The 26,557-nt window shown below is 42.5% G+C and overlaps 1 protein-coding gene across 1 annotated transcript in view; it reads right to left on the bottom strand.

The window, feature by feature from the left end:
* LOC144075261 (piwi-like protein 2) overlaps nucleotides 1-19,040 on the bottom strand; it is a 39,020-nt gene extending 19,980 nt beyond the window's left edge. The window contains 1 exon segment of the mRNA XM_077602119.1: nucleotides 18,762-19,040. Within this exon segment, the coding sequence (XP_077458245.1) occupies nucleotides 18,762-19,040 (279 nt within the window).
* Nucleotides 19,041-26,557: the final 7,517 nt, after the last annotated feature.

The raw sequence follows: 26,557 nt of genomic DNA, 5'->3' as shown, positions 1-26,557 counted from the left end.
CTGTGCCCCGAGCGAACAGTGACGGGAACGTGAGTTTTTTCACGTTTTATGCAAGATACGTACCGTATTTTCACACCTATAAAACACACCATCTGATAGGGTGCAGTCACATTTGCGGGTATATTTTCAGTTTGATCATGCTTTATTGAGGTAAAAGGTACACTCTGATGTAAAGAGTTAGGCATTTAACATGCTAGGCTCCACTGTCAGTCAGAGTTGTGTATTCTGGCAACTTGATTCCAGCTTTGGCGAAAGCCCGAACAACAGTGCTGGCCGACACTTGATCCTCCAGTCATCCACAATACATTATAATCGCGACATGTAGCACTCCCAAGCCTTTGATTCTCCTCCCTGTTAGCATCGACAATTAATTCCAAATCGTCTCACGTAACTCGTGTGACGCTGCGTGTGTGAACTACTATGTTGGCCATCCGTTAGCAATCCGTTACCAAAGCTGTTAAATTGTGTTCGATCCATGGCTTCAGTCCATTTTCCAAGCGTTCACACCCGCATTCTGTTGTCATTCACATCAGGCATTTGTTCTGGATAGCTCTAATATGCTGTTTCTTTTAGTATTGCGAGTGTTGCGAGTGTTTTTGAGAGTTAAAAGCGCTGCAAGCACACAGAAGTCAAATGCCTTGCCATTTCCCTGGGATGTTTTGAATGGGAATGCCGTAATGCTTGAAATGCGCACGGAAGCTATTTTTAGGGTGAACGTCGGCTGGGTTGATCGCAATAAGTATCGTGCCGGCAAGAAATAAAACCAGTCACTCGTCACACCAGTCACACATTTTTAAAAATGCTTTAATTTTCCCCATTTAAAATGTAACTTAATATGATTCTACCACACGAGTTCCACAATTTGACCGTAGTTGATCATTTTTTGGTGCTTCTAGTCATGTGGTTGATCGTTTTTGATGGTTGTTAGTCGCTCAGGATTTAGAGTGGCGCACAGTGATTTTAAATAACTATAACATAAAAGCATTTATCTGCTCTTCTTGAAATGTATACGAGGTCACGAGTGATCACTTACTTACGGGTTTGAATAAAACAATGAAAGCGTGCAAACCTGCCAAAAAATAGATTTGTAATTAACTTCAGAGCCATACAAAAATTGAATTTAGGGCAGAGAGAAGGCGCACTGACCAATTGGGCGCAACGTCCATTTTAGAGAAAAGTTTAGACTTTTAAGTGCGCCGTATAGGTGTAAAAATACAGTAATCTTTCCTTCCGCAAGTATCCGTATCCCCAATATGGAGGAGCAAGGTGTTCAGGATAAACTAAAGACAGGAGAACTGAAAAGACAAACACGCACCGGTAAGAGTGAAGTGTGGAAAAGCTTCAAATTGATTGTTGCCTGTTGCCCGGGGCCGAGTCGTGGGAGAGACCTCGCTCGAGGCGGATGTTTTTTCTTTTCATTCATAGACGCCAAAATACATTTTGTTTAGCTCTTTATCTTTTCTCTATTTTGAAATAAATGAAAGTATCAGGCGCATTTGCTTGCGTCATGACGTCACGGCGCCATTGCATCATGATGCAAAGGCGCCATTTTCTCGTGGCTTCATCGTGTCACATGCAGTTTTTAACGTGTTTTTATGCGCATATAAGCCGTACCTGAGATTCAGTCATCCTTTTTGTCTGACAAAAGCAGCTTATATGCGAGTAAATACAATAAATATAATATATATATATAAATTGTAAAAACGTTAAATACTGTACTCCCAGTGAAAATATTTCCTCTCCGCTTGATATAAAAAAATTAACTAAAAAAAAAAAAAAACGGATTCATGGGAATTTTAGTCCAAGTCCTTCTGCAGAGTCCAGACCTTGAAGAGCAGCCACCTTTCAGCGAGGTGCAGTTTCACGTTCTGGCTGAAATAGTTTAAGAACCAGTCCTATGTGAAGGCTTTCGTGATTGGATTGGATAACTTTATTCATCCCGTATTCGGGAAATTTCATTGTGACAGTAGCAAGAGGGTGAGAATGCAGATACAGGAAAGGCATAGTTACACATAGTTCCAAGTTAGACAATACAGTCGCAAAGACCGCAAAACAACAAAGCAAAAGCACAAAGTACAAAGCAAAGCAAAGTATATGGGATCATTAAAAATCATTAAATCAAATCAGTAAGACAGAAAACCAGCAAAAACAAAACGAGCTATAGCGGACGGAACTACCACTACCGGCTGCCACTTGAGTGGCGCCATCTTGGTTGCAGTAGCAAAAACGGATACAGACTCAAGAAAAAGACGCTGTACAGTTAGATAAAACTGGAACCACACACAAGAAGTCTTCCACAAGATGGGGAACTCCTGCAGACTGTGACCGAGGTCGAGAATATGCAGAGTCACTCTTCCAAGCTTATCCGCACAGTTCCTCAGTAGTCTGGAGCTGAAGAATCAACAGTAGCAGAGTAGAACCCCTCGACTCCGTCTCCAGCCTGGTAAGCGCCGACAGCTCTTCCATTTTATCCCATGTTGGTCTGAAGCGTTGCTTCTTCTCCCGGCACTTTTGTCCAGCTCCGAATTTCCAGCGGCATTGAGGTGTTGCTCCTTCTGCTGCGTATTGTAAGAGCTAGTCCCATGTGTATGACAGCGTAGGGATGGCTGAATGGTTCCAAAAAAGACCAGGCTTACCTGTTGCTCATCCAGTAGACAGGCACCAAGACTTTGCTCGTTTTTTGAAAGCATGAGGATGGTCTAACTTGTAGATTAAGGCTGGCTTTACCACACATGCAATCCGTGTGAACCCTGGCACTTCCAGTTCATCTTTGAAGAAGAATGTCTGAGAAGGCATCCTCTCCAAAAATGCCAGTCTCATCCATGTTAAAAAACATTCTCTTCAGTTATGTTAGGGAACTCTTCCTTGAGGTACTGTGTTGATGCCTGCTCCGGCTGGGTCGCAGGGAAGACCTCGCTCGCCGCCGACATGCGCCGCTCTAGGCTCGCTGTGGCTCTTGCTTTTCAGCCTAAATCCCCGCTTTGTAACAGGGAGGCAGCGGTGGCTCCGGTAATGATTCTTCCACTGGACGCTTAGGAGGCATTTTAATCGACGATTCAAAATGCAAAATAAGCTGGAAAAGGCTCGGTGTTGCATTAATCCAAGTGGTAATGTGCGTAATGGGAAATTCACTCGCAACAAAACAGGAAAAGGAAAGATGTCGTACTACCCTGCCTTTTATAATATTCATCGCGTCACTCTTCTTCTGCGGGGAAATTCTTCTTTCCCGCATCCTTCTGCGGTGAAATAATTCTTCTTTCAGCATGGAAGAAGCGGAGCCCTGACTTCCGCCATTTTTCAACTCCCGTCTTTCGGCTGCGATTTCAGCGTGAATTTTGACATTTTTATACGTAATATACAGTGGTGAAAATAAGTAACGTATTTTCACGACTATAAGGCGCACCGCATTGTAAGGCGCACCCTCAATGAATGACACATTTTAATTTTTTTCCATATATAAAGGTGCACCGCATTGTAAGGCGCACCGCTTCGCATTACACTGGTCTACCGCACCGCATTATACGGGTCTACAGTAGAGGCTGGGCTTACGTTATGCATCCACTATGGTGCTGCGCTAAAGGGAATGTCAACAAAACAGTCAGATAGGTCAGCCAAACTTTATTAATAGATTTCAAATCAGCTTTTTGACAACTCCATTCACTCCCAACATGAATAAACAACAGTCTTTTTTAATTTTCTCCGAGGTTAAAGTATTAGTATTTTCGTGACACAGCAATAGCATAATAACTCATGTTGAACAGGTGGGCGAATGCGGCATCCAACACGCACGTCTCTGTCTCACCAAAGTCGTCATTAATCGAGTCAGTAATTTCTGCCTTCCTGAAAGCTCGGACCACAGTTGAGACTTCTACTGGGAATGACGGCGAACATAGAATTAATGTGTTGGATCGAGCTCAACCGAAATGAAACGCCGTTTTATATATCTCAGCATTCACCGCGCAACGGAAATAGAGTCGGGGGCTGCTTGCCGTAATTGCGAGAGCTGTTGCGGCTCAATATTGATCCATATATAATATATTTATATCAGTGGCGGGCCGTCAGGGCCTTCAAGGCCTTCTCTGCTGGCCTAACAAATATCTGAATCATATTATATTTTGTCCATCAATACGTACTTATTATTCCAAATGGTCTGTTAGCTTCCTTTCATTGCTTTCCCCCCTGGTTGCACTGCTTCCAGATGTGTGTTTTCATATTGAAGCATTTAACCAATCACATTTCAGCCATTATTTGTTGCCAGATCAGATCTGCCTCAAAGCCTGCACAATCAGTTCTTGCGGGCTCTGCTGCATTAAACTAGACTGTTGCTTTTAACCAATCAGATTTCGAGCTGGCAACCCCACAATGATTTTTCATAGGCGTTAGCATTTTGCTGGCTGGGACATGTCATTGCTTTCACAAACTATGATTGGCTAGTAGGCGGGCTAAAGCAGTACCCCAGGCAGCCGAGATCGCGAACTCCACCCACTATGGCCGACAGAAGCAAAAACAAATATATTCTGTTTGCTCACAAAGCTATTTTCTAGACGGACTTTTTCAGGAAAAAAATGGACATCATTAAGAAAGGGCGGTCAACTCCGAAGCTAGCAAGCCTGTTACAGCCGGGAAAATGGTGTGTGGGGCACTTTCAGCGCGCTAACTTAGCTCCACAAGCAAATAGTATATTGTTGTGTTGATTTAATGCCATTTTCAAAACGGACTATGCCGGAAATATGACAGGACAGGCTCGACTTTCATCATTAGCTTCGATGGCGATAGGAAAGAAGGAAGAAAGAAAGGAGGATGGATATTGTGTAAAAAGGATTTTTGGTGAGTAAAATTACAAATATGGCTATATTCCTAAATAATATTTCAATTGTGGGCCAAGTTCGGATATCTAAAAAGCTCCAGTGTTTGTATTTAAGCTCCAGTGTTTGTATTCAGTCAATAAATGCTGCTAGGAAGTGGATTTTACCTGATTTTAGTGCATTTTTTGTCATTTCACGTATGGACGTATCGACGTTCATCGCTGTCTTTTTACCGGGAAAATGATACTCCGGATCTGATGTCTAAAAAGCTCCAGTATTTGTATTTAATCAATAAATGCTGTTTTCGGCTGGATTTAACCCATTTTCGGGCAATGTTTGCCCGTACGCCATTGACGTTAAATCGCTGTCTTTTCCCGGGAAAATCGCCCCCTGGCCTGGTTTTAATGTGTGAAAAGCTCCAGTATTTGTATTTAATCATGAAATGCTGCTAGGAAGTGGATTTTACCCCATTTTTGTGCATTGATTTATTGATTATTTTTATGTGTCGCAGCTCTAGTTGCAGTTGAGGTTTTATAGCCATAAAATAGTTTTTGAGGGTTGGATTGATACGTTGAAGGCGCTACCAGAAAATGCACCGCCCGCCACTGATATATATATATATATAATTTTCGGAACCACTTTATCCTCATTAGGATCGCGGGGGGTGCTGGAGCCAATCTCAGATGTCTCCGGGCCAGAGGCGGGGGACACCATGAATCGGTGGCCAGCCGATCGCAGGAGAGGGACAACTATGCACTCTCACACCCATACCCACGGGTAATTTAGAGTGTCCAATCAGCCTACCGTGCATGTTTTTGGGGACCCCATAGCTGTGAGGCCGACGCGCTAACCACTCATATATATAAATATATATATATATATATATATATATATATATATATATATATATATATATATATATAAATATATATATATATATATATATATATATATATATATATATATACATATATATAATCTCATTTTCTGAACAGATTTATCCTCATTAGGGTCGCGCCACCGGGCCATTGGAACAAGAGGAACGGTATGCATATATATATATATATATATATATATATATATATATATATATACATATATATATATATATATATATTTATATATATATATATATGTGCATACCATTCCTCTTGTTCCAATGCGTTTCAACACGGATAGATTTTGTATGTTTTTATGACATTAATAAATCTTTTTCTTAGAATTTTCTCTCATATTTTGTGTTTCCTCATCTTTCATACAAAAATGAGACAATTTGACCAATTTTAAAGGGTTTAGTTGGTAGTTGTGGGAGGAACATGTAACGGATTAGAGAATAAAGTACACCTCTACTTACGAAATTTTCAAGTTACGATAAAAGATATGGAACCAATTAATTTTGTAAATAACGACCAGCAGTAAAAATAACATAAGAGACTCTTGAAACATGTAGAGTTGTTGTCGACTGCGAGTCCATCGAAGGCACTCGACCACAGATTATTCCAAGCATAAGTTTACGCAGACAACCGCAGTCAAAGAAACATCAACAGCCAATGAGAGCCCATTAGAGTGTAGGTGAGTTGTTGAAACATGGAGGTTTGTTTTGAGACAGCCAATGAGAGCCCAGTAGAGTGTAGGGAAGTTGTCAATCAAGAAGCAGTGCATCCGCGAAAATTTCAAACTCGCTCGCTCACTCACTCACTCGCCCGCCCACCCACCAGGCATCGCAAAACCAACCACCCACCTACCCACCAACCAACCCACCTACCAAAAAACCAACAATAAACCCACCAATTCAACTACCCAATCAACAGACTCATCCACTCACGCACACTCACTCACTCACGCAATCACTAACTCATCTTCCATACCCCTCATCCTCGAAAGGGTTGTGGGGGTTGCTGGAGCCTAACCCAACTGACTTCGGGCGAAAGGCATACTACACCCTAGACTGGTCGCCATTCAGCCGTAGGGTACACAGAACGAATGACCATCCACATTCACAATCATACCGCCAGCAGCGGGAATCGAGCCCGCGCCTGCTTGCACCAAACTCAGGCGAGTGAAACTCTACAACCCGGGGGCGGCTTCGTGACTCTTCAAGTGGTAGGGCACACACACATCATTTCACACAATGTTTTGAGGCCCACAAGGCAGGGCTGAAGTTTCCTGAGGAAAGTGTCGTTATTTGATTGGACAAGTATTTGCAGAAAAAAAATGCAAATCAATAGAGGCCTTACATGACGAGGAACCAAACCAAATGCATCCTACATGGTGAATCTGCAATGCGTGATGGTCTGAACAGTGACATTGATTCCAGTTGTGGTTGGTACTCTCTCGTGAGCACCCCGTGCTCCCTGGGATACCGATACTAGTTGTTCCTCCACTAATTGCCTGTAACAGCTCAGTTAGGGACGCTCAGATGACCAGATATTTACTTGGAAAAAGGAAAAGGGCCTGCTGTAACCCCTATTGCTCTGTCACATCATTGATGTCTGGAAAAATATGCATTTACTACTTTAATTTAAAACACAAAACAAGAAAACAACACATAAAAAAACACTGACAGATTGTTGGTTGGACTTGGCAGGCTTTGACAAATATAGATATGATAATGTTCAATACATTTCCTGCATCTGTTTTTCCCCCCGAAAGTGTCCTGTGTCCTGATTGACACTCCGCTGGTTTCCAATTGCAGGCTCCTAACAAAAACTACACTCTTTTATCCGCCGTTTCTCTTCACGGAATTCTATATTTAAAATTATTGATGCGGTTGAAATGAATAAGCGGGCCCTGTTACCCTTTTTTTCATTCATTTTCTGAACCGCCTTATCCTCACTAGGATTGCTGCGGGTGTTCGAGCCCATCCCAGCTGACTTCGGGATAAAGGCGGGGGACACCCTGAATCGCTGGCCAGGCGATCGCAGGGCACAAGGAGACGGACAACCATTCACACTCACACTCATACCGAGGGGCAGTTTAGAGTATCCAATCAGCCTACCATGCATGTTTTTGGAATGTGGGAGGAAACCGGATTCTACAGATTCTTTGAAGACACCTTAATGACAGCTGTAAGTTTGCAATTTGGATAGTGCTACAAATGGATGAGATTGGATTGTACTACATACTGTCCACATACCTGTATTTGTTTGATGATAATAAACATAAAGGTGGCGATTGAAAGGAAACGGAGAATAATGACAACCATGTTGAACTTCAAATGTGATTGTGGAAAACACCCCTTGATTGATGAAAAGGTTCAATCAGATTGTTTTTAATTTGGTGCTTGTCCTCACTCACTATGTTGATGCTTTCTTCGGACAGGTGACAAAATCTAAGTGCCATGTTCCGAGTTCGATTTCTTCTCATTTTGGAAATCCAAGATACAAGATAGATATAAGAAAAAAACAAACTTGAAGTTGCAATTTCCGTCAGCTGCAATGTTATATAAAATGGGTGATATGTCATTAGAAAGCTAGGAAGGGATTCTTTTTTACTTTACCAAAATCCGAGGAAAAATAATAATGGGTCCCTGCGACTGACTTTGCTATGGCAGCTCAGATTTGTGTAGTGTACATGCAATACAAATTAAAAAATCAATTGCCAATTCACAAATGGTCAGATTTTTTAATGAGCGTGTTTTCAACGAACAAGTAGAAAGACTATCAACATAAGGCTAACTGTTAAAATCTATTGGGGGAAAAATCATATAGATTAGTGAGTGCTAGCCAGATCAAACTAGTGGGAATCATGGTCTAGCCCAACACCTTCCCTCAGCAATTGAACTATTTGTTAATGGTACTGACTTTTTGCCACACGAAACAATTTTTCCAAGGGACACAAAAAATCAGTGGGTATGGTGCTTGCACTCCATAAAAACCAATGAAGATTTTTTTCTCATTCAGGAGATTGTTTAATTTTTTTCTAAGTGACATAACTTAGTATAATTGTGCATGAAATATTGATCGCTTGTCCCATGCGATGAATTGATTACTTGGCCCAAGAAACAGGAACATTTGTTAACCCATCAAGGAACACTAAATGCTTTCATGAAATAGAGTAGACCCAAGTATGGATGTGCTCTTTTTAAATGTTTGTTTTGACTTAACCAAAAGAAATTCACAAAATGGGTGTTTATAATATAAGCTTTGGAGTGGGTTTAAACAGAAAAAATGGAAATACTGTACTACTAGCAACGTAAGAAAAAATCATTTGTAGTGAAGTGGGTCGGTGGGCTAGTGGTTAGCGTGTTGGTTTGGGTGGGTTTTCTACAGGTACTCTGGTTTTCTCACACATCCCAAAAACATGCAGGGTAGGCTGGTTGAACACTAAGTATGCCATGGGTATAAGTGAATGTGCCTTAAGATTGGCTGGGCACCAATTTAGGTGTGCCCTCCCTGGTGCCCGGATGGCTGGGGTAGGCTCCAGCACAACCCACGACCCTTTCGTCTGAGGATAAACGGTACGGAAATTAGTATTGCTGATATGAAGAAATTTTATTTCTGAGGTTTTTTCTAAACTGTATACTTATTTGGCAAACAAATATTACAGTGTTAAAAAATACAAACTGATAATGATATTAACCCTAACCCAGACAACAAAGAACTAATGCTAATTAAAATGTTATAGGTAAAGGATGCAAAACAGGCATAAAAATTACATCAACACAGACGTTAATTGTCCATTTTTGTGTGGATGAATGGTTAATCTTAATGTGGACAAAAAGCCCAGAAGCAAGCTCAAAAAAAGGTTTGAAGGTTGTGCTTTTTGTTAGAATTGTCACATTTTGTTAGGGTTTTGGGTGGATGTGTGCGTGTTTTTCCTTGTGTGTGCTGTGTGTGCATTTCGCCTCTTGTGTCCGTCAGGGCTCTACCTTTCCTTACGTGGCCAGGTGTGTGTGATTGATAATCGCCCTTGTGTTTGTATTTTAAATGTTATCTAGTGTTTTGTTTGGTCTCCATCACGTAAGTCATGTTGTTGGCTCTTCGTTGGTGTGCGTCTCCTGCAGTTTAGTCACCATTTTGATCCCTGTCTTGACTGTTTTTGTATGATTATTTTTGTCATTAAAATCCTAAATTGTGCACCAGCACTTTACTGCTTCCTGGTTTCTGTCTCGTTATGCACCCAAACAAGGCTTATCATGATAGAATACTCCTCTAAACCACGAACCCAGTGAGCAGAGCTCGAAGTTCCCTTTTTGATTTCTCACGGGCTGGGCCCTGGTGTCGGCTCTCCTCGGACAATGAGTCGTTTGGGCATCTATCCTGGTCCTCCGCGTGAAGGTCTGCGGGGAGGCCAGGGTAGACATTGAAATCAAGCCGATAGGCCCTCGCCATGACACAGAGGAGGACGGCCGGTCCACATCACCCGCTCAATGATGGCGGCATGCACCACGGCAGGGGAAGAAGAGCGGAGTGGACTCTGGTGACGGTTTTCGAGCGTCGGGCGCCAGCAGCCGCATTCAAGCGGCGAATTCCGGTGGCCGGCTTCAAGCGGCGAATCTCGGGTGCTGCCTTCAAGCGGTGAATCCCGGTGGCCACCTTCAAGAGGCAAATCCCGGCGGCTGCTTTCAAGTGGCGAATCCCGGCGGCCGCCTTCGAGAATGGAATCCTGGTGACCTTTTTCAAGTACAGGTTTTGGACGAATGCCTTCAAGGGTGGGATGACCACGGCAGCCTCTGGCGGGTACCCATTCCGGCTCACAGCTCACTAGTGCCCGTCCTGACTAGCCACTCACATACCTGTCAACCTCTGCCGATAACTGCCCTTATAAATGATTATGATTCCCCTTACAAACCCCAAAAACCTTACAAACACCGTACGACTCGTACAGTGTTTGTAAGGTTTTTTGGGGGTTTGTAAGGGGAATCATAATCATTTATAAGGGCAGTTATCGGCAGAGGTTGACAGGTATGCTCTCACTAGTGCCCGTTTTGACTAGCTGTCCATGTGTTTGTTTTGATATTGGAGTTGGATTTTGGGAGGTCTGGGATCCATCCCTTAAGGGGTTTACTGTCACATTTTGTTGGGGTTTTGGGTTCGTCTTCCGTACCGCCCATCCTTGTGAGTGTTGCAGGGGTTGCTGGAAACTACACCCTAGCCGGTTGCCAGTCAGTCGTAGGACATACAAATAGACATCACTCATGCTCACAATCACACTGCCGTTGAGTGGTAATGGAACCCAGACTGCCCGCACAAAGTGAGAAGGAAGAACCATTATGCCATTGAGTAGCCCCTAATTGTGCACACAATTTAACATTTATGTTTTTCTCTCACCACCTTGCAGCAGAAAACTCAGGCAGAAGATTATAGGAAAACTTTGGGCAGACAACTCTGAAAAATCTCTAGGCGACTCTCAGAGAAGGCTCTGGTGGAAGGCACGAGAGGAAGGCTCTCTGTGTCCTGTAGCTGATGTGATTGTCTGTCTGAGAGTCTTCTCATGGAAAGGAATTATATTCACCTGTGTACATATTGCGAGCCGATAAGTTTATTTCCAAGATAAACCTAATATTTAGTTTAACTTTTAGTGTCATAGATAATTTCCTTGTTATATACAGTAATCCCTCGAATATCGCGGTTAATGTAGACAAGACATGGCTGCGATAATTGAAAAATTGCAAAGTAGGGTCACCCCTATTTTAACTAACCTTTAAAAAAATAATAATAATAGCACAGGAACGAGTGTTTAGTACGTCAGCCTCACAGCTCTGGGGTCCTGGGTTCAAATCCTGGTCGGTCCACTCGTGTACAGTTTGCATGTTCTCCCAGGGCCTGCCTAGGTTCCCTCCGGGTGCTCCGGTTTCCTCTCACATTCCAAAAATATGCATGGTAGGGTGATTGGACACTCTAAATTGCCCCTAGGTATGGGTGTGAGCGTGGATGGTTGTTTGTGTCCTTGTGCCCTGTGATTGGCTGGCCACCGTTTCAGTGTGTCCCCCGCCTCTGGCCTGGAGTCAGCTGGGATAGGCTCCAGCATCCCCCGCAACCCTAATGAGGATAAAGCAGTTTAGAAAATGAGACGAGATGAGATAATAGCAGAAAAAATCGCAAAGAAGTGAAGTCGCGATAATCTAGGGAAGACTGTAGTATTTTATATTTCAAAAGGAGACAACTATGTATGTATATGAATATCTAGTTGACTTTTGAACCACAGGCCCTGTGTGATTCATCTTCTATGAGGTCTTTGTGATGCTCTGTTCCTTTTTTAATGCGTCTTAGTCCAGTTTTAAGTGCTTGATAGCTGTTCTGCTCCCAGGGAGCACCTAATGGAAAGACAGGATTTAGTCACAGGCAGGGTGGGGGTTGGTAGCAGTCAAGTGATCCTTCTTTTCTGGGAGGATCTTTCAGATGGTCTTTGTGAAACTAATTGTAATAGCGTGCAAAATAGAGGCATTACTTTTAACTTTATTGACAATGAGTTCTTTTTCCTTCTTGTAAATTGTGTTTACTTTTGAAGCCATACTCTTTTCTCGGGAATGTACAACCAACCATCTGTTTTTATATTTTATCCAACAAATCTGTCTAAAAATTATGGGCTGTAAAACACCTAGACAACTGCCAATTTTTCCACTATCACCATAGCGGGTACTTTATTTAATTTGATAAATTTGGACTTCGCTGAAATACAACCCATAATCCATTTCTTTGATAAATAGACCAAAACATTTTACTGAAGACTGCTTTAACAAACAACGAGTTGCCAATGAAAAGCTTTTAGCCAGCGTTGTTGGCCCCAGCGTGGCCAAAAGTGCACCGGTAAAAAAAACTCTGGTTTTAATCTTAAATTTTCCAGAGTTAAATTTTTTAATTGCTAAGAGTACTTGTAGAGTCGAGTGTTGTAAATATAATATATTTGCCATTCAGTAAACACCCAGCGTTCAGATCCAGGTCGATCCACCTGTGTGGAGTTTGCATGTTCTCCCTGGCTCTATGTGGGTTTTCTCTGGGTTTCTCCGGTTTCCTCCCACATTCCAAAAACATGCATGGTAGGCCCGAAGTCAGCTAGGATAAGCTCCAGCACCCCCGTGACCCTCCTGAGGATAAGCGGTTCAGAAAATAAATGAATGAATTAAAACACTTGAAAGATTTCATTAATCTAAATACTCCTGTCATCTTTTTTTTCTGACCTGGCTGCAGAAAAAAATACTTTCATTCATTCAGCATGGAAGAAATTAAAGGAAACATATGGTGGCTGTATAATCAGTGAGAAGACTGAAGTCTTTCTTCATCCCCGTGCTGCTCCGCTGAGATCTCTGCTAGCCAAACAGCACACTGCTATTTTGTTTGAGAAAACATGTGGATTTGATATGCACAGCAGAGCGTAATACCCAAACATTTTGGCCCTGTCACATGATACAGAAATGCCATCACATAAAATAGATTGTTACACTTAGCTGCTGTAATACATTGCCAGAAATCTCCAGTGAAAGATAACTTTTTTTTAAAAAGCTTAGTCTAGCTTTTAACAGTTTGACAATTAAATTGGAGGGTTTTTTTTCTAGAAAGATCAGTTCATTGAGATCATATTTAATTGTCTATAGCAAGGGTGCTCATTACGTCGATTGCGATCAACTGGTCGATCTCCAGGTAGATCACCTGAGGGAAAGGCTTCAGTACATCGTGGATTTTATATTAAGTATAAAAAGTTCAGAAAATTGTCAAAATTCACGCCGAAAGACGGGAGATGAAAAATGTCGGAAGTCAGAGCTCTGCTTCTTCTTCGTCGCTGAATTGGCTGGCACTCAGTGCCAAAGAAGAATTTCACCAAAGAAGAAGAATGACGTGCCAAATAAGAAGAATTTTACCGGAGAAGAAGAATGATGCGCCAAATAAGAACAATTTTACCGGAGAAGAAGAATGATGCGCCGCCTCGAGCGAGGTCTCTCCCGCGACCCGGCCCCGGCCGGAACAGGCAACAATCAATTTGAAGCTTTTACACACTTCACTCTTACCAGTGCGTGTTTGTCTTTTCAGTTCTCCTGTCTTTAGTTTATCCTTATCTTCTTGCTCCTCCATATTTGGGATACGGATAATGTAGACTTGCGGAGGTAAAGATTCCTGTATTTTCACACCTATTGCGCGCACTTAAAAGTCTAAATTTTTCTCTAAAATGGTCGATACGCCGAATCGATCAATGCGTCTTGTTTGTGCACTAAATGCAAATTTTTGTATGACCCTGACCGCTTGAGTGACTGGTTTTATTTCTTGCAGACACGTTACTTATTGCGATCAACCCAGCGGACGCTCACCCTAAAAATAGCCTCCCCCCCATATTCCAAGCATTACGATAAATCCATTCAAAACATCCAAGGCGAGTGGCAAGGCATTTGACTTCCGTGTGCTCGTAAACACTCAAAAACACTAACCTTACCTAAAGAAACAGCACTATAGACCTATACAAAGGAAATGCCTGACGTAAATGACAACAGAATGCAGGTGTGAATGCTTAAAAAATGGACTGAAGCCATGGATCAAACACAAAAAAGGTTGAAAACATAATTATCTCTTTTTAAAATCCTCTTAATGTGCTAGCGATTTATTTTTTGCAATGTGATGTTTTGCCAATATATAACTTGCACTCTAAATCAGGGGTGGCCAATTTCGGTCCTCGAGAGCCCCTATCCAGTCTGTTTTCCATGTCTCCCTCCACCAACACACATTAATCAAATAATCGGGATCGGTATGAAGCTTCTGGTCAGCTTGCTGATGAGTGGATCATTTGATTCAGGTGTGGTAGAGGAGGGAGATATGGAAAACAGACTGGATAGGGCCTCTAAAGGACCGGACTTGGCCATCCCTGCTCTAAATTGCCACTATGTATGTGAGTGTAAACAGTTGTGTGGCCTGCTGGCCATAGTTGGGTGGGATTGGCTCCAGTAACCCCCACGACCTTTGTGAGATTGTATGGAAAATTAATGAATGATTCACATATTCATCCGCCATAATGCATATCCTCACAAGGTCGCTGGAACTTATCCCAGCCAACAACAGACATCAGGCAAGAAACACCTCAAATTGGCTGCCAGCCAATCGCAGGGCACAGTGAAACAGACAATCCATCACATTCCTGTTTACAATCACTCCGCCACCAAGTGGGAATCGAGCACAGACCGCCAACACCGAAGTCAGGGAGAAAAAACACTGTGTCATTGGGTGGCATATGAATGCTTTCAAAATATCTATCTATCTCATGAATTATCATGTTATATCGTGTGACGCGAAGAACAATGAAGCTTACCCTAGATAAGAAAGTGTACAATTAAACTTTATTTTCAACTGATGACATTCGAACAATAGAAAAACAGATTCATGTTCAAACTAAACACCTGGATTTCACATAGACTAAACCTTACTGTAAACTCAAAAGTCATTTCACTTTAATGTACTTTTGGTGAATGTAAAAAACACTTTGGGTGAACAATCATTTGGGAACATTGCTCAAGATAAATATAGTCCTTTCTATTCTTCTCAATTCTGACTTATTGTCTCTCTGGCCGTAATATACAGAGCAACTGGTATAGAAATATGTCTGAAATTTTTTGACTAAGCTGTCTATTGGCTGGACATACATTTCTTCTTTGCAGTCACTTCTACCTTACAAAATTGCTATTTCTTGTTAAGTTATTTTGCATAGAGTTTCTTCTTATGTTAAATCAGACATGAGGGTTAGGGGGTTAGGGTTACTGTTGATTGGTAACAAATTCACCTCCTTGTGTAGATCCGAAAAATTCCCAACTTAAATCTAAACTGCTTCTGGTCAGCTCTGGAGAGCACATTACTCTAGCCCAGTTGTTCTTAACCTGTGTTCGATTGAACCCTATGGGTTCGGTGAGACGGTCTCAGGAGTTCGGTGGAGCCTCTGCCACGGAGGTCAAGACGCATCGACTCAGCATGTCTATTCACGACAACATGCCCCGCTTTACCACATCGGCTGCAGATGATCCCCTGACATTGCTTGGCCAATCAGTGCTGCGATGAATTTATATATCTTGAATTTGAAAAAAAAAAATCATCTTACGCTAAAGTACGGTTCGGTGAATGCGTGAATGAAACTGGTGGGTTTCGGTGAATGCGGATATGAAACTAGTGGGGTTTGGTAGCCAACAAGGTTAAGAACCACTGGACTAGCCTCATAAACGTTCTCTCTCTCTCTCTCTCTCTCTCTCTCTCTCTCTCTCTCTCTCTCTCTCTCTCTCTCTCTCGCTCTCTCTCGCTCTCTCTCGCTCTCTCTCTCGCTCTCTCGCTGTCTCTCTCTCTCTCTCTCTCTCTCTCTCTCTCTCTCTCTCTCTCTCTCTCTCTCTCTCTCTTTCTCCATAACTGTACAAAGTACAGAGGAGAGCCGGGCCCGAGCCCGAGTCGAGCCAAGCAGAGCAAAGCAGAGTAGAGCCAGAGTAGTAGTTTAGGGTAGAGTCAGGTCAGTTAGGGTCAATTAGAGTATAGTGTAACGTAAAGTAGTTACAGGCAGTCATCGGGTCCTTCTTGAGGTAGGGGTTGAAGGACTTAGGAGCATGGTCATACTTTACTACTGTTAACGCCACATTGAGCAGTTAGAAAGTCAAGCAGCATCATCTCCTGATTGGCCTCTTAAGATGGTGACGCTGGCGGCAGTGCTAACAACTGTCATACGCAACACAATGTTATGAATCATTGTTCACGACTTTTACAATTGTAAAGTCATACAGAGGTAAGTCGTGTTGGTCGTAAGTCAATGTCGGTGTGTATTTTCATATTTGAATAACGAGTAAAGTAATTTTGTTACTTCTTCAAGAAGTAACTTTAACAATAACTCTTTTCTTTTCAAATGTACCTGACAACACTGGTAATATGTAATGAGTACCATTGTTGTAGCCGTAAACCGAACCCTACCAAGTCTCAAATGACACAAATATTAGATCATCACTCATAACATGAATTGTGTGTTTATGTTCCAACTCTTAATTGATGTACAGGTAGGTGTTTTTTTCCTGCTTGGCATTGCTGCCTGTCGCACCTCCTCCGGTGCCCACGGGTCAGCTACAGGGTCATCAGCCAGGAACCACTGTTCATTGATGTTTCGCTCCTTTAATCCTAGAACATCTCCTGATGGCGGAGCAGTGACAGAGACGTCTCCCTGTCACCCCTTGCAGCTGATGGCTGTTGTCTCCTGCAGCTGTTGTTTGGGTTAGCTGTTGTTTACCCCGATCCTGTCCTTCCTCCTAAGCCAGAGCCAAAAGCTGGCTTTCTGCGTGCTCTTTTATGGCCTTCCTCAGGCTGACTCCAGTCACCCCTGGTTCCCTCAGGAGGCGTGTTGTTGACAACCTGACGTAGCCTTGGCAGCCAACCTCGACTGGGTAGATGGTGCACTTCCAGCCAATTTGCGGGCAACTTTTCCTGGCACTCAGCATAAATGGAGTATGCGTATACAGGGTCCAGTCCTTCAAAGTCCTGGGCGTCCACGTCATGGACAAGCTCTCCTGGTCTACCAACACCACGCCAGTAGTGAAGAAGGCCCAAAAGCAACTTTGACAACTTGGACACTAAGCTTCTGGTAACCTTCTATAGAGCCACTGTGGAGAGCATCCTGGCATACTGCTTTACAGTGTGGTACGCTGGAAGCACGGCAGCAGACAGAAAAGCCATGCAGAGAGTGACCAACACCGCCCAGAAGATCATCAGCTACTCTCTGCCCTCACTGGATGACATTGCCACTCCTCGCTACCTCAGCAGAGCCGGCCGGGAACATTGTTAGGGACCCTTACCACCCTGGTCACAACCTGTTCCAGCTGCTGCCCTCTGGCAGACGCTACAGGTCTCACAAAACACGGACAAATAGACTTTGGGACAGTTTTTTCCCCCAGAGCCATCAGGGCTCTGAACTTGCATTAGCACGACTTACACAATCCCTTCTGTGCAAAAACTTCGGGGTGTGCAATAACAATGTGCAATATCTTAGACTGTGCCATATTTTAGAATTACCTAGCCCGGTACCTTTACATACGAGCTTAATTCGTTCCGGGATTGAGCTTGTATGGGTGGTAACAACAAAGTGACACATAACTAGTGGTTTAATAATAATAAAATGTGTTTAATAGTAATAACATGTGTTTAATAGTACTAAAATTATACGGATTTTGCAGGAAGGGAAAGAGAGAGAGGACAGAGAGAGGGGGGTAGAGAAGGGGGGGCGCTTTTTGCACGGCAACACACTCGTTTAATAACATAAACAAATTTAAATGAACTTGGATTACGATGCATACACACTCAAAAATAAATTTAATCTAACCTTACACTAAACTTAATTCTAATTTTCGAAAGGGGGAAAGAGAGAGATTGACGGACAGAGAGAGGGGGACGGAGGGGTGGGGGGACGCTTTTTGCACGGCAACACGCTCGTTTAATAACATAAACGAATTTAAATGAACTTGTATTACGATGCAGACACTCAAAAATAAGTTTAATCTAACCTTACACTAAACTTAATTCTAATTTTGTATTTAAGTTTGATACCGGCCGAGTTGGCTGTATTTGCCCCGCCTCCACCCTGCTTTTTCTATCGATGTGCTGTTTGCTTTTGTATTCCCTTCAAAATATTCCGAAAATGATGCACACAAATGTCCTCACAATAGGATAACGCACGACCACTTGCCAACGAGAAGTAATATATACTACTCCTCGTAACAGCGATCTCTCCGCCATTCGCGCTGAGTGACGGAAAAAAATCACTGAAAAAAATGCAACGCTCTTCCCAGTGCTCGTAGATATCTGTTATACATGAAAGAGATGCGGCAAAAAAGACAGTGCACTACAATGATAAACAGCCTCTCATGTTTTGGCCACCTGGCTTTCTCGTATCTCGAAATTTTTCCCGTATCTAGAGATAATTATTTGCTCGAAAATTTTCCTCGTATCTCGAGCTGTTCGTATGTAAAGGTGCTCGTATGTTGAGGTACCACTGTATTTATGTTTTTATTGAAACACGCACCTTGTGGAGTAGCACCACTAATTTCGTTATACTCAGCTGTTGAATGATGACAATAAAGGACTTTTTGAGCTCCAAGTATTTGGCCTTCTTGCGCTCGAAGGTGGCCTCAATCCCCTCTTCTGATGGTACTCTTAGTTCTATGAGGTGCACTGCTCTTGCCTTGGAGGACCATACAACAATGTCTGGGCGGAGTGATGTGGTAATGATCTCTGTGGGGAATGGGAGCTGCCTGTTGAGGTCGACCCTCTTGTCCCACTCCTGACCATGGGAAAGGGGCATTAGTGTCTCTCTTGGCTCGGTTTCTCTCCCCCCCTCCCTTCCGTGGCGAAGTTGGTGTGGATCTCTGTTGGTGGTGATTTTTTTACTGCTTTGTCGGCGTCCCTCCAGCACTTCAGCTAGTTTCCTCAGGACCTGGTCATGGTGTTGTCTGTAGCACCCCTAAGAAAGTGCAGTCTTGCAGCCTGACAAGATGTGCTGGAGGCTAGCGTTGAGAGCATTGCAAAGTGCGCAGCATACCTCATTCCCGAACCATTGGTGGAGGTTACGAGGACAGGGAAGCGTGTTGTTGGTTGCGCGAATGAGGAAGCTGATCCTTGCCTGCGGGATCTTCCACAAGTCGGACCAACTGATGTTTTGGTTGACAACTCCCTCCCAGGTTGTCCAGCTTCCTTGTCAGCCCTGTGACACAGCCTTCATCTTATAGTGCTCTTTCCCCATCCTGGTCACCTCTGCCACCACCATCTCCTTCCTCTCCTTACGGTTAGCTCTGGACCATAATCGTGGTCCTTCTCCCCATCCTAGCCCTGGTCTTCCTGCCTAGACTCTGCCCATGATCTCCTCATGCTGCAGTCTATGATGGCTTGGCCAACCTCGGCCTGGGAGTTCTATCTCCGGCCAGTGGGAACCTTGATGCTGGCATTCCTTACTGACTAGTCAGTGGACTCTCTTAGCTCAAGAACCAGCATAGACTTCTCTTGCCTGTAGTCCAGACTGATAGACTGCAGTGGAAGTTACAGTACATTCCTTCCAAAGAGGCCTGTTTTGGAAAGAATGAATTGGCTTTTAAATTTCAACCGGTCAACAAATTCGGACCGTTTGTAGTCATATTTGCTGGAATAACTCATTCAGTAATGCAGTACAGTGGTAGCTTGAGATACAAGCTGAATGAGTTCTGGGACTGAGCTCGTATGTCGATTTACTCGTATCTCAAATCAACGTTTTTCATAGAAATGAAATAAAAACAAATTAATTCGTTCCAATCCTCTGAAAAAAAACCTTGATATTTGAATGGAAAAACATTTTTATTTGTTCTAATTGACCATCTATTAACAGAATAACAAATAACGTGTATATGATGTTGAATACTACTATAATTAGACGGATTACGTGGAGAGGAGAGAGAGGGACAGAGAGAGAGACTTTTTGCACGGCAATGCGCTCGTAACATAACAAACAAATTTAAATTAACTTTGAGTACGATACAAACACTCAAAAATTTGTTTCATTTAAACTTATGTAAGATGAGATTACAAAGTCGCTTTGCAATTTCTTCTTCATATTGTATCAGTTTTTGTAAGTAAAGAAACATCGTTGTCATAGAGACTTGACACTGATTAATCAGACTTTACCCAAAGTTTGGTCGTTGTCATAGAGACTTGACACTGATTAATCAGACTTTGCCCAAAGTTTGGTCGTTGTCCTAGAGACTTGACACTGATTAATCAGACTTTGCCCAAAGTTTGGTTGATGTCATAGAGACTTGACACTGATTAATCAGACTTTGCCCAAAGTTTGGTCGTTGTCATAGAAAATGTACCCTGTTTTCCTATATAAATACTCACCCACTGTTCGTTCTGAGAGAGTTGCAAAGACAACAAACTGTGCCTTCACAGCTGTTGGAGCTCTCTCCCCATCCTGCAGTCTGGTAATAAACTTATTTCCTTTAAATTGGTCTCACTCTTTCTTTGCCTGTTCCTGAAGTTGTATTACAGATCTAACACCTAACGCTAAACTTAATTCTAATTTTGTTTTCATTTTTTTACCTTTCTTCTGGGGGTTGGCTCTATTTGCCCCGCTTCCACATTGGCTTTCAGCCGGAGTTTTTAAAAGGACGTATCAAGGATTGTTTCCTTTTGTCTTCCCTTCAAAATATTCAAATAAGGATGCACACAAATGTCCTCACAATAGGATAACGCACGACCACTTGCCAACTTGAAGTAGTACTCCTCTCGTATTGGCGAGCAAGCTCCACCATGTGTACACCATTGTTGTTCCCTTTATTTGGCACTGACTAACAGGGAAAAACACGGAAAAAATGCAACGCTCTGCCCAGTGCTCGTAGAGACATTTACACGAGGGAGTTGTGGCTAGAAAGACAGTGTCCATGCTGTTCTCAAAAGCAGCCTCTTGCGTCCGCCACCCCTGGCTTTATGCTCGTATATCAAAATTTGTCTCGTATCTCAAGCTAAATATTTGCTCGAAATTTTACTCGGATCTCAAATTGCTCGTATGTCGGTGCACTCGTATGTCAAGGTATAACTGAAATGACTTTTGCTTAATGTGTTTGTATTTTGCTTTGTGGGATTCCAAAGTGAAGGAAGGCGAAAAATACAACAGCCTCCTTATACATTTCACAGTTTGTTATCAATGTTACCTTTAAGCTCTACTGTCACAAAAAGGCACAACACAACAATTTTTCAAGCATATATGGCGTTTGGAGTTCCTTGTAGTGGAATTCTGTCCAGTAGTAGGCTAGTAAGATATGTAATTCCCTCCCCCATCTTCCTCTTAATCTGATTTTCTCATGTGAGCAAACAATCACTCTGAAATCTTATCTAATCTTCAAACACTTCCGTCTACTCATCTGTATCACGGCAAATTAACAAAGTTTAAATTTATGCTTGTAGGTATCACGTTTTATCGCCATGTTATTCAGTACAAAGCAAAGAAAAAGAAAAACGCATAATGGAAAGGTCTTGCTTGGCTTTGCCTCATTTGTGAGTAGATAAAAAAGGGTAAGTGTTAACTGTTTCACCAATGAAAAAATGTCCAACTGTTAATATTAACAAGTAAAAATAACTGTGTGCTTCAGGCAATGTATGTATAGTTCATATGCTCTTCTTCTTATTAAACACAATATGCTACCTTTTTAGTGAGGTAAATCTCGAAACGCTACCAAAAATATTTCAGATCTAAGTTTTTCTTTTGGCTTTTGGATGATAAATTGTCTATTACCCGGCCATGGACCGTCAGGGCCTGCAAGGCCTTCTCTAGTGGCCTAAAAAAATATCTGAATCACAGACTGATGTTAATTATGTTTTGTCCATGAATACTTATTAAATAATTCCAAATTGTCTGTCAGCATTCTTTTATTGCTTTTCCCCTGGTTGCGCTGCTTCCAGGTGTGTTTTCATATTTAAGCATCTAACAATCACATTTCAGCCATTATTTGTTGCCAGGGTCAGAAATCTGCCTTGAGGCCTTCACAATCAGTTCTGGAGGCTCTGCTGCATGGAACAAGCGTCAATAAAACTGTTGCTTTAACCAATCAGACTTTGAGTTGGCGACACCAAGGCCTTCTCACAGGCGTAGGGATACGTCATTGCTTTCACCAACTATGATTGGCTAGTAATAGATTGGATTAGCCAGACCTACCAAACTGTATCTGGAGCGAGCTGCACAAGCAAACATATTGTTGTGTTGATTTAATAGCGGTTTTGTGAACCCGCAATGGCTGAAGGAGGAGAAGGTGACCGGACATTTCGTCAACGGACACTACGTCCCCGAATGTTTCGTCGAACGGACGCTTCGTCGCCGGACATTTCATCAACAGACAATTCGTCTCGGGATTCGCTCGTTCTCAAAATTATAATCATGAGAGAGAAATAGTTTTTACTGTTGAAAGCGATCAACCAGGTAATCTCTCGCTCTCAAAATTATAATCATGAGAGAGAGAGTTTTTACTTCAGATTGTTTGAAGGAACTTTGACATTAAAATAAAAGGCAATAAATAAAATTATTTTATTAAAAATTATGTGCAATGGCTTGTAGGTACTGTTTGCATAGTCATCCATGACTATCCTAACCTTAACCACTAACCTTAACTACTCTCCCCTAGCCCGCGACGATTTAAAGAAAAACAGCCTTACTATCTATGGTCATTTATTTTGAGGAATTCTAACTGATAGACAGGTGTGCAAATACTGTTTTGCAGCAGTATCCCGCAAATAAATCGCTAAAAAGTCATACATTTTTCCAAACTAATCTAATTCAAACTGTTGGCATGGGCACCAAGGCATCAATAATCGAATATCGATATACATCCAATCCAAACATCCCCAACATGCGATCGTTAATAAATTAAACACTTTAGCGTGTCACATACACACGCACACAGATTTTATGATTTCTCTCTCTCTCTCTCTCTCTCTCTATATATATATATATATATATATATATATACATACATACATACATACATACATACATACATACATACATACATACATACATACATACATACATACATACATACATACATACATACATACATACATACATACATACATACATACATACATACATACATACATACATACATACATACATACATACATACATACATACATACATACATACATACATACACACATACACACATACACACATACACACATACACACATACACACATACACACATACACACATACACACATACACACATACACACATACACACATACACACATACACACATACACACATACACACATACACATACACACTTACACACATACACACATACACACATACACACATACACACATACACACATACACACATACACACATACACACATACACACATACACACATACACACATACACACATACACACATACACACATACACACATACACACATACACACATATACACACACACACACATACATACATACATACATACTATATACACTATACAGTGGTGGCCTTCTCTGCTGGCCTAAGAAATATCTGAATCATATATTATATTTGTCCATCAGTACTTATTAAATAATTCCAAATTGTCTGTTAGCTTCCTTTCATTGCTTTTCCCCCTGGTTGCACTGCTTCCAGATGTGTGTTTTCATATTGAAGCATTTAACCAATCACATTTCAGCCATTATTTGTTGCCAAGTTCAGAAATCTGCCTCAAAGCCTTCACAATCAGTTCTGCGGGCTCTGCCGCTTTAAACAAGCGTCGATAAGACTGTTGCTTTAACCAATCAGATTTCGAGTTGGCAACACCACAATGTATTGTCGCGGGCGTAGGGATATGTCATTGCCTTGCCGCAGGCGGAGGGATACGTCATCGATTTCACCAACTATGAGGCTAGTCATTAGCCAGAGCTACCAAACTGTATTTGGAGCAGGCTGCACAAGCAAATATATTGTTGTGTTGATTTAAAGCAATTTTCAAGACAGAGTGTGCCAGAAATACGACAGGACAGGCTCGACTTTCTGCATTAGCTTCGATGCCGATATAAAAGAAGGAAGAAAGAAAGGAGGATGGATATTGTGTACAGTTACGACATACGACATATTACCAACTACAATAACAATAATATGTCTGTTATTGCAGATGCCTCACTAGCGGAGAAATTTAACCGTTTCTTTGCCCGCTTTGAGACTGAAAAATCAGACCCAGTCTCAACACCCCCACCACCACCCTGCAGCAATTCACTGACGTTCCGGGAACAGGAAGTGAGACTGGTAATGCGGTCTGTAAACACCAGGAAGGCTGCTGGCCCAGACGGAGTACCTGGGAAGGTGCTCAAAGCCTGTGCTGACCAGCTGGCAGGAGTCTTCACAAACATTTTCAATTGTTCCCTGCAACAATCCATCATTCCATCTTGTCTGAAATCTGCCACCATCATCCCTGTCCCCAAAAAGCCAACCATTGGCAGCATGAATGATTATAGGCCTGTTGCCCTCACGCCTGTGATCATGAAGTGCTTTGAAAAGTTGGTAGCCCGCCATATCAGGAATACAATCCCTCCCTCAATTGACCCTCACCAGTTTGCTTATAGAGCAAACAGGTCCACTGATGATGCTATTGCTATTGCTCTTCATACAGCACTGAGCCACCTGGAACACCATGGGAACTACGTGAGGATGCTCTTCATTGACTATAGCTCAGCCTTCAACACCATAAAACCGGACATTCTGACTGACAAACTCTCCCACCTTGGACTATCCTCTTCAATCTGCTGCTGGATAAAGAACTTCTTGACCAACCGACCACAGACTGTTAGACTTGGTCCCCACCTCTCTTCCTCCATTACACTAAGCACTGGCTCCCCTCAAGGCTGTGTACTGAGTCCTCTTCTGTACTCCCTGTACACATACGACTGTACACCCACCCACCAGTCTAACGCCATCATCAAATTCGCTGACGACACCACTGTGGTCGGACTCATCTCAGGAGGGGATGAGTCGGCTTACAGAGATGAGGTCAACAATTTGTCTTCGTGGTGCTCGGTGAACAATCTCACACTGAACACCACGAAAACTAAAGAAATAATACTGGACTTTCGCAAACACGGCACAGATCTGGCCCCACTCCTCATAAATTGAGTATGTGTAGACAGGGTCCAGTCCTTTAAATTCCTGGGGGTCCACGTCACGGATAAGCTCTCATGGTCTACAAACATCACGGCAGTGGTGAAGAAGGCTCAGAAACGACTCAATTTCCTCAGGGTACTTAGGAAGAACAACTTGGCCACCAAGCTTCTGATAACCTTCTATAAAACCACTGTAGAGAGCATCCTGGCGTACGGCATCACAGTGTGGTACGCTGGAAGCACGGCGGCAGACAAAAAGGCCGTGCAGAAAGTGATTAACACTGCCCAGAGGATTGTCGGCTGCTCTCTGCCCTCACTGGAAGACATTGCCAGCCCTCGTTACCTCAGCAGAGCCAAGAACATCATAGGGGACCCTTACCACCCTGGTCACAATCTGTTCCAGCTGCTGCCCTCTGGCAGACGCTATAGGTCCCACAAAGCACGGACAAATAGGCTTAAGGACAGTTTTTTCCCCACATCCATCAGAAATCTAAACTCGCGGTAACATAACACACATTCCCTTCTGCGGTAATATAAAGAGGTTTGCGTGGTGATCGGCCTCCTACTAGCTGACTGAAGTAAGGTAAGTGGAAGACAGTGAGAGGTAAGCGAGAGGTAAGCGACCTGTATCCACAATAGCAGAATGCCATTTTGCCGAGTAAACGTAGATTTAGGTCTTTTGCCGAGGAAACGTAGCTTATGGAGAAGCACCATCAATTTCGTCACACGCAGTTTCTGCGTGTGATGACAAGTAGGCTTTTTTTGTGTTGTGATAACGACAACAGGGGCCTATGTCCGATTATTATTATTATTATTATTATTAAAAAGGATTTTTGGTGAGTAAAATATGGCTATATTCCTAAATAATATTTCAATTGTGGGCCAAGTTCTGATATCTGAAAAGCTCCAGTGTTTGTATTTAATCACTAAATGCTGCCAGGAAGTGGATTTTACCCCATTTTAGTGCAATTTTTGCAGTTTCGCCGTTGACATCCATCGCTGTCTTTTCCCGGGAAAATCACCCCCATGGCCCGGTTGTAATGTCTGAAAAGCTCCAGTATTTGTATTTAATCACTAAATGCTGCTAGGAAGTGGATTTTACCCCATTTTAGTGCAATTTTTGCCGTTTCGCCATTGACATCCATCGCTGTCTTTTCCCGGGGAAATCACCTCCCTGGCCCGGTTGTAATATCT

Source organism: Stigmatopora argus, chromosome 6 (assembly GCF_051989625.1).
Source record: "Stigmatopora argus isolate UIUO_Sarg chromosome 6, RoL_Sarg_1.0, whole genome shotgun sequence".
Lineage (NCBI taxonomy): Eukaryota > Metazoa > Chordata > Actinopteri > Syngnathiformes > Syngnathidae > Stigmatopora > Stigmatopora argus.
This window is presented reverse-complemented; position numbering and strand designations above follow the sequence as displayed.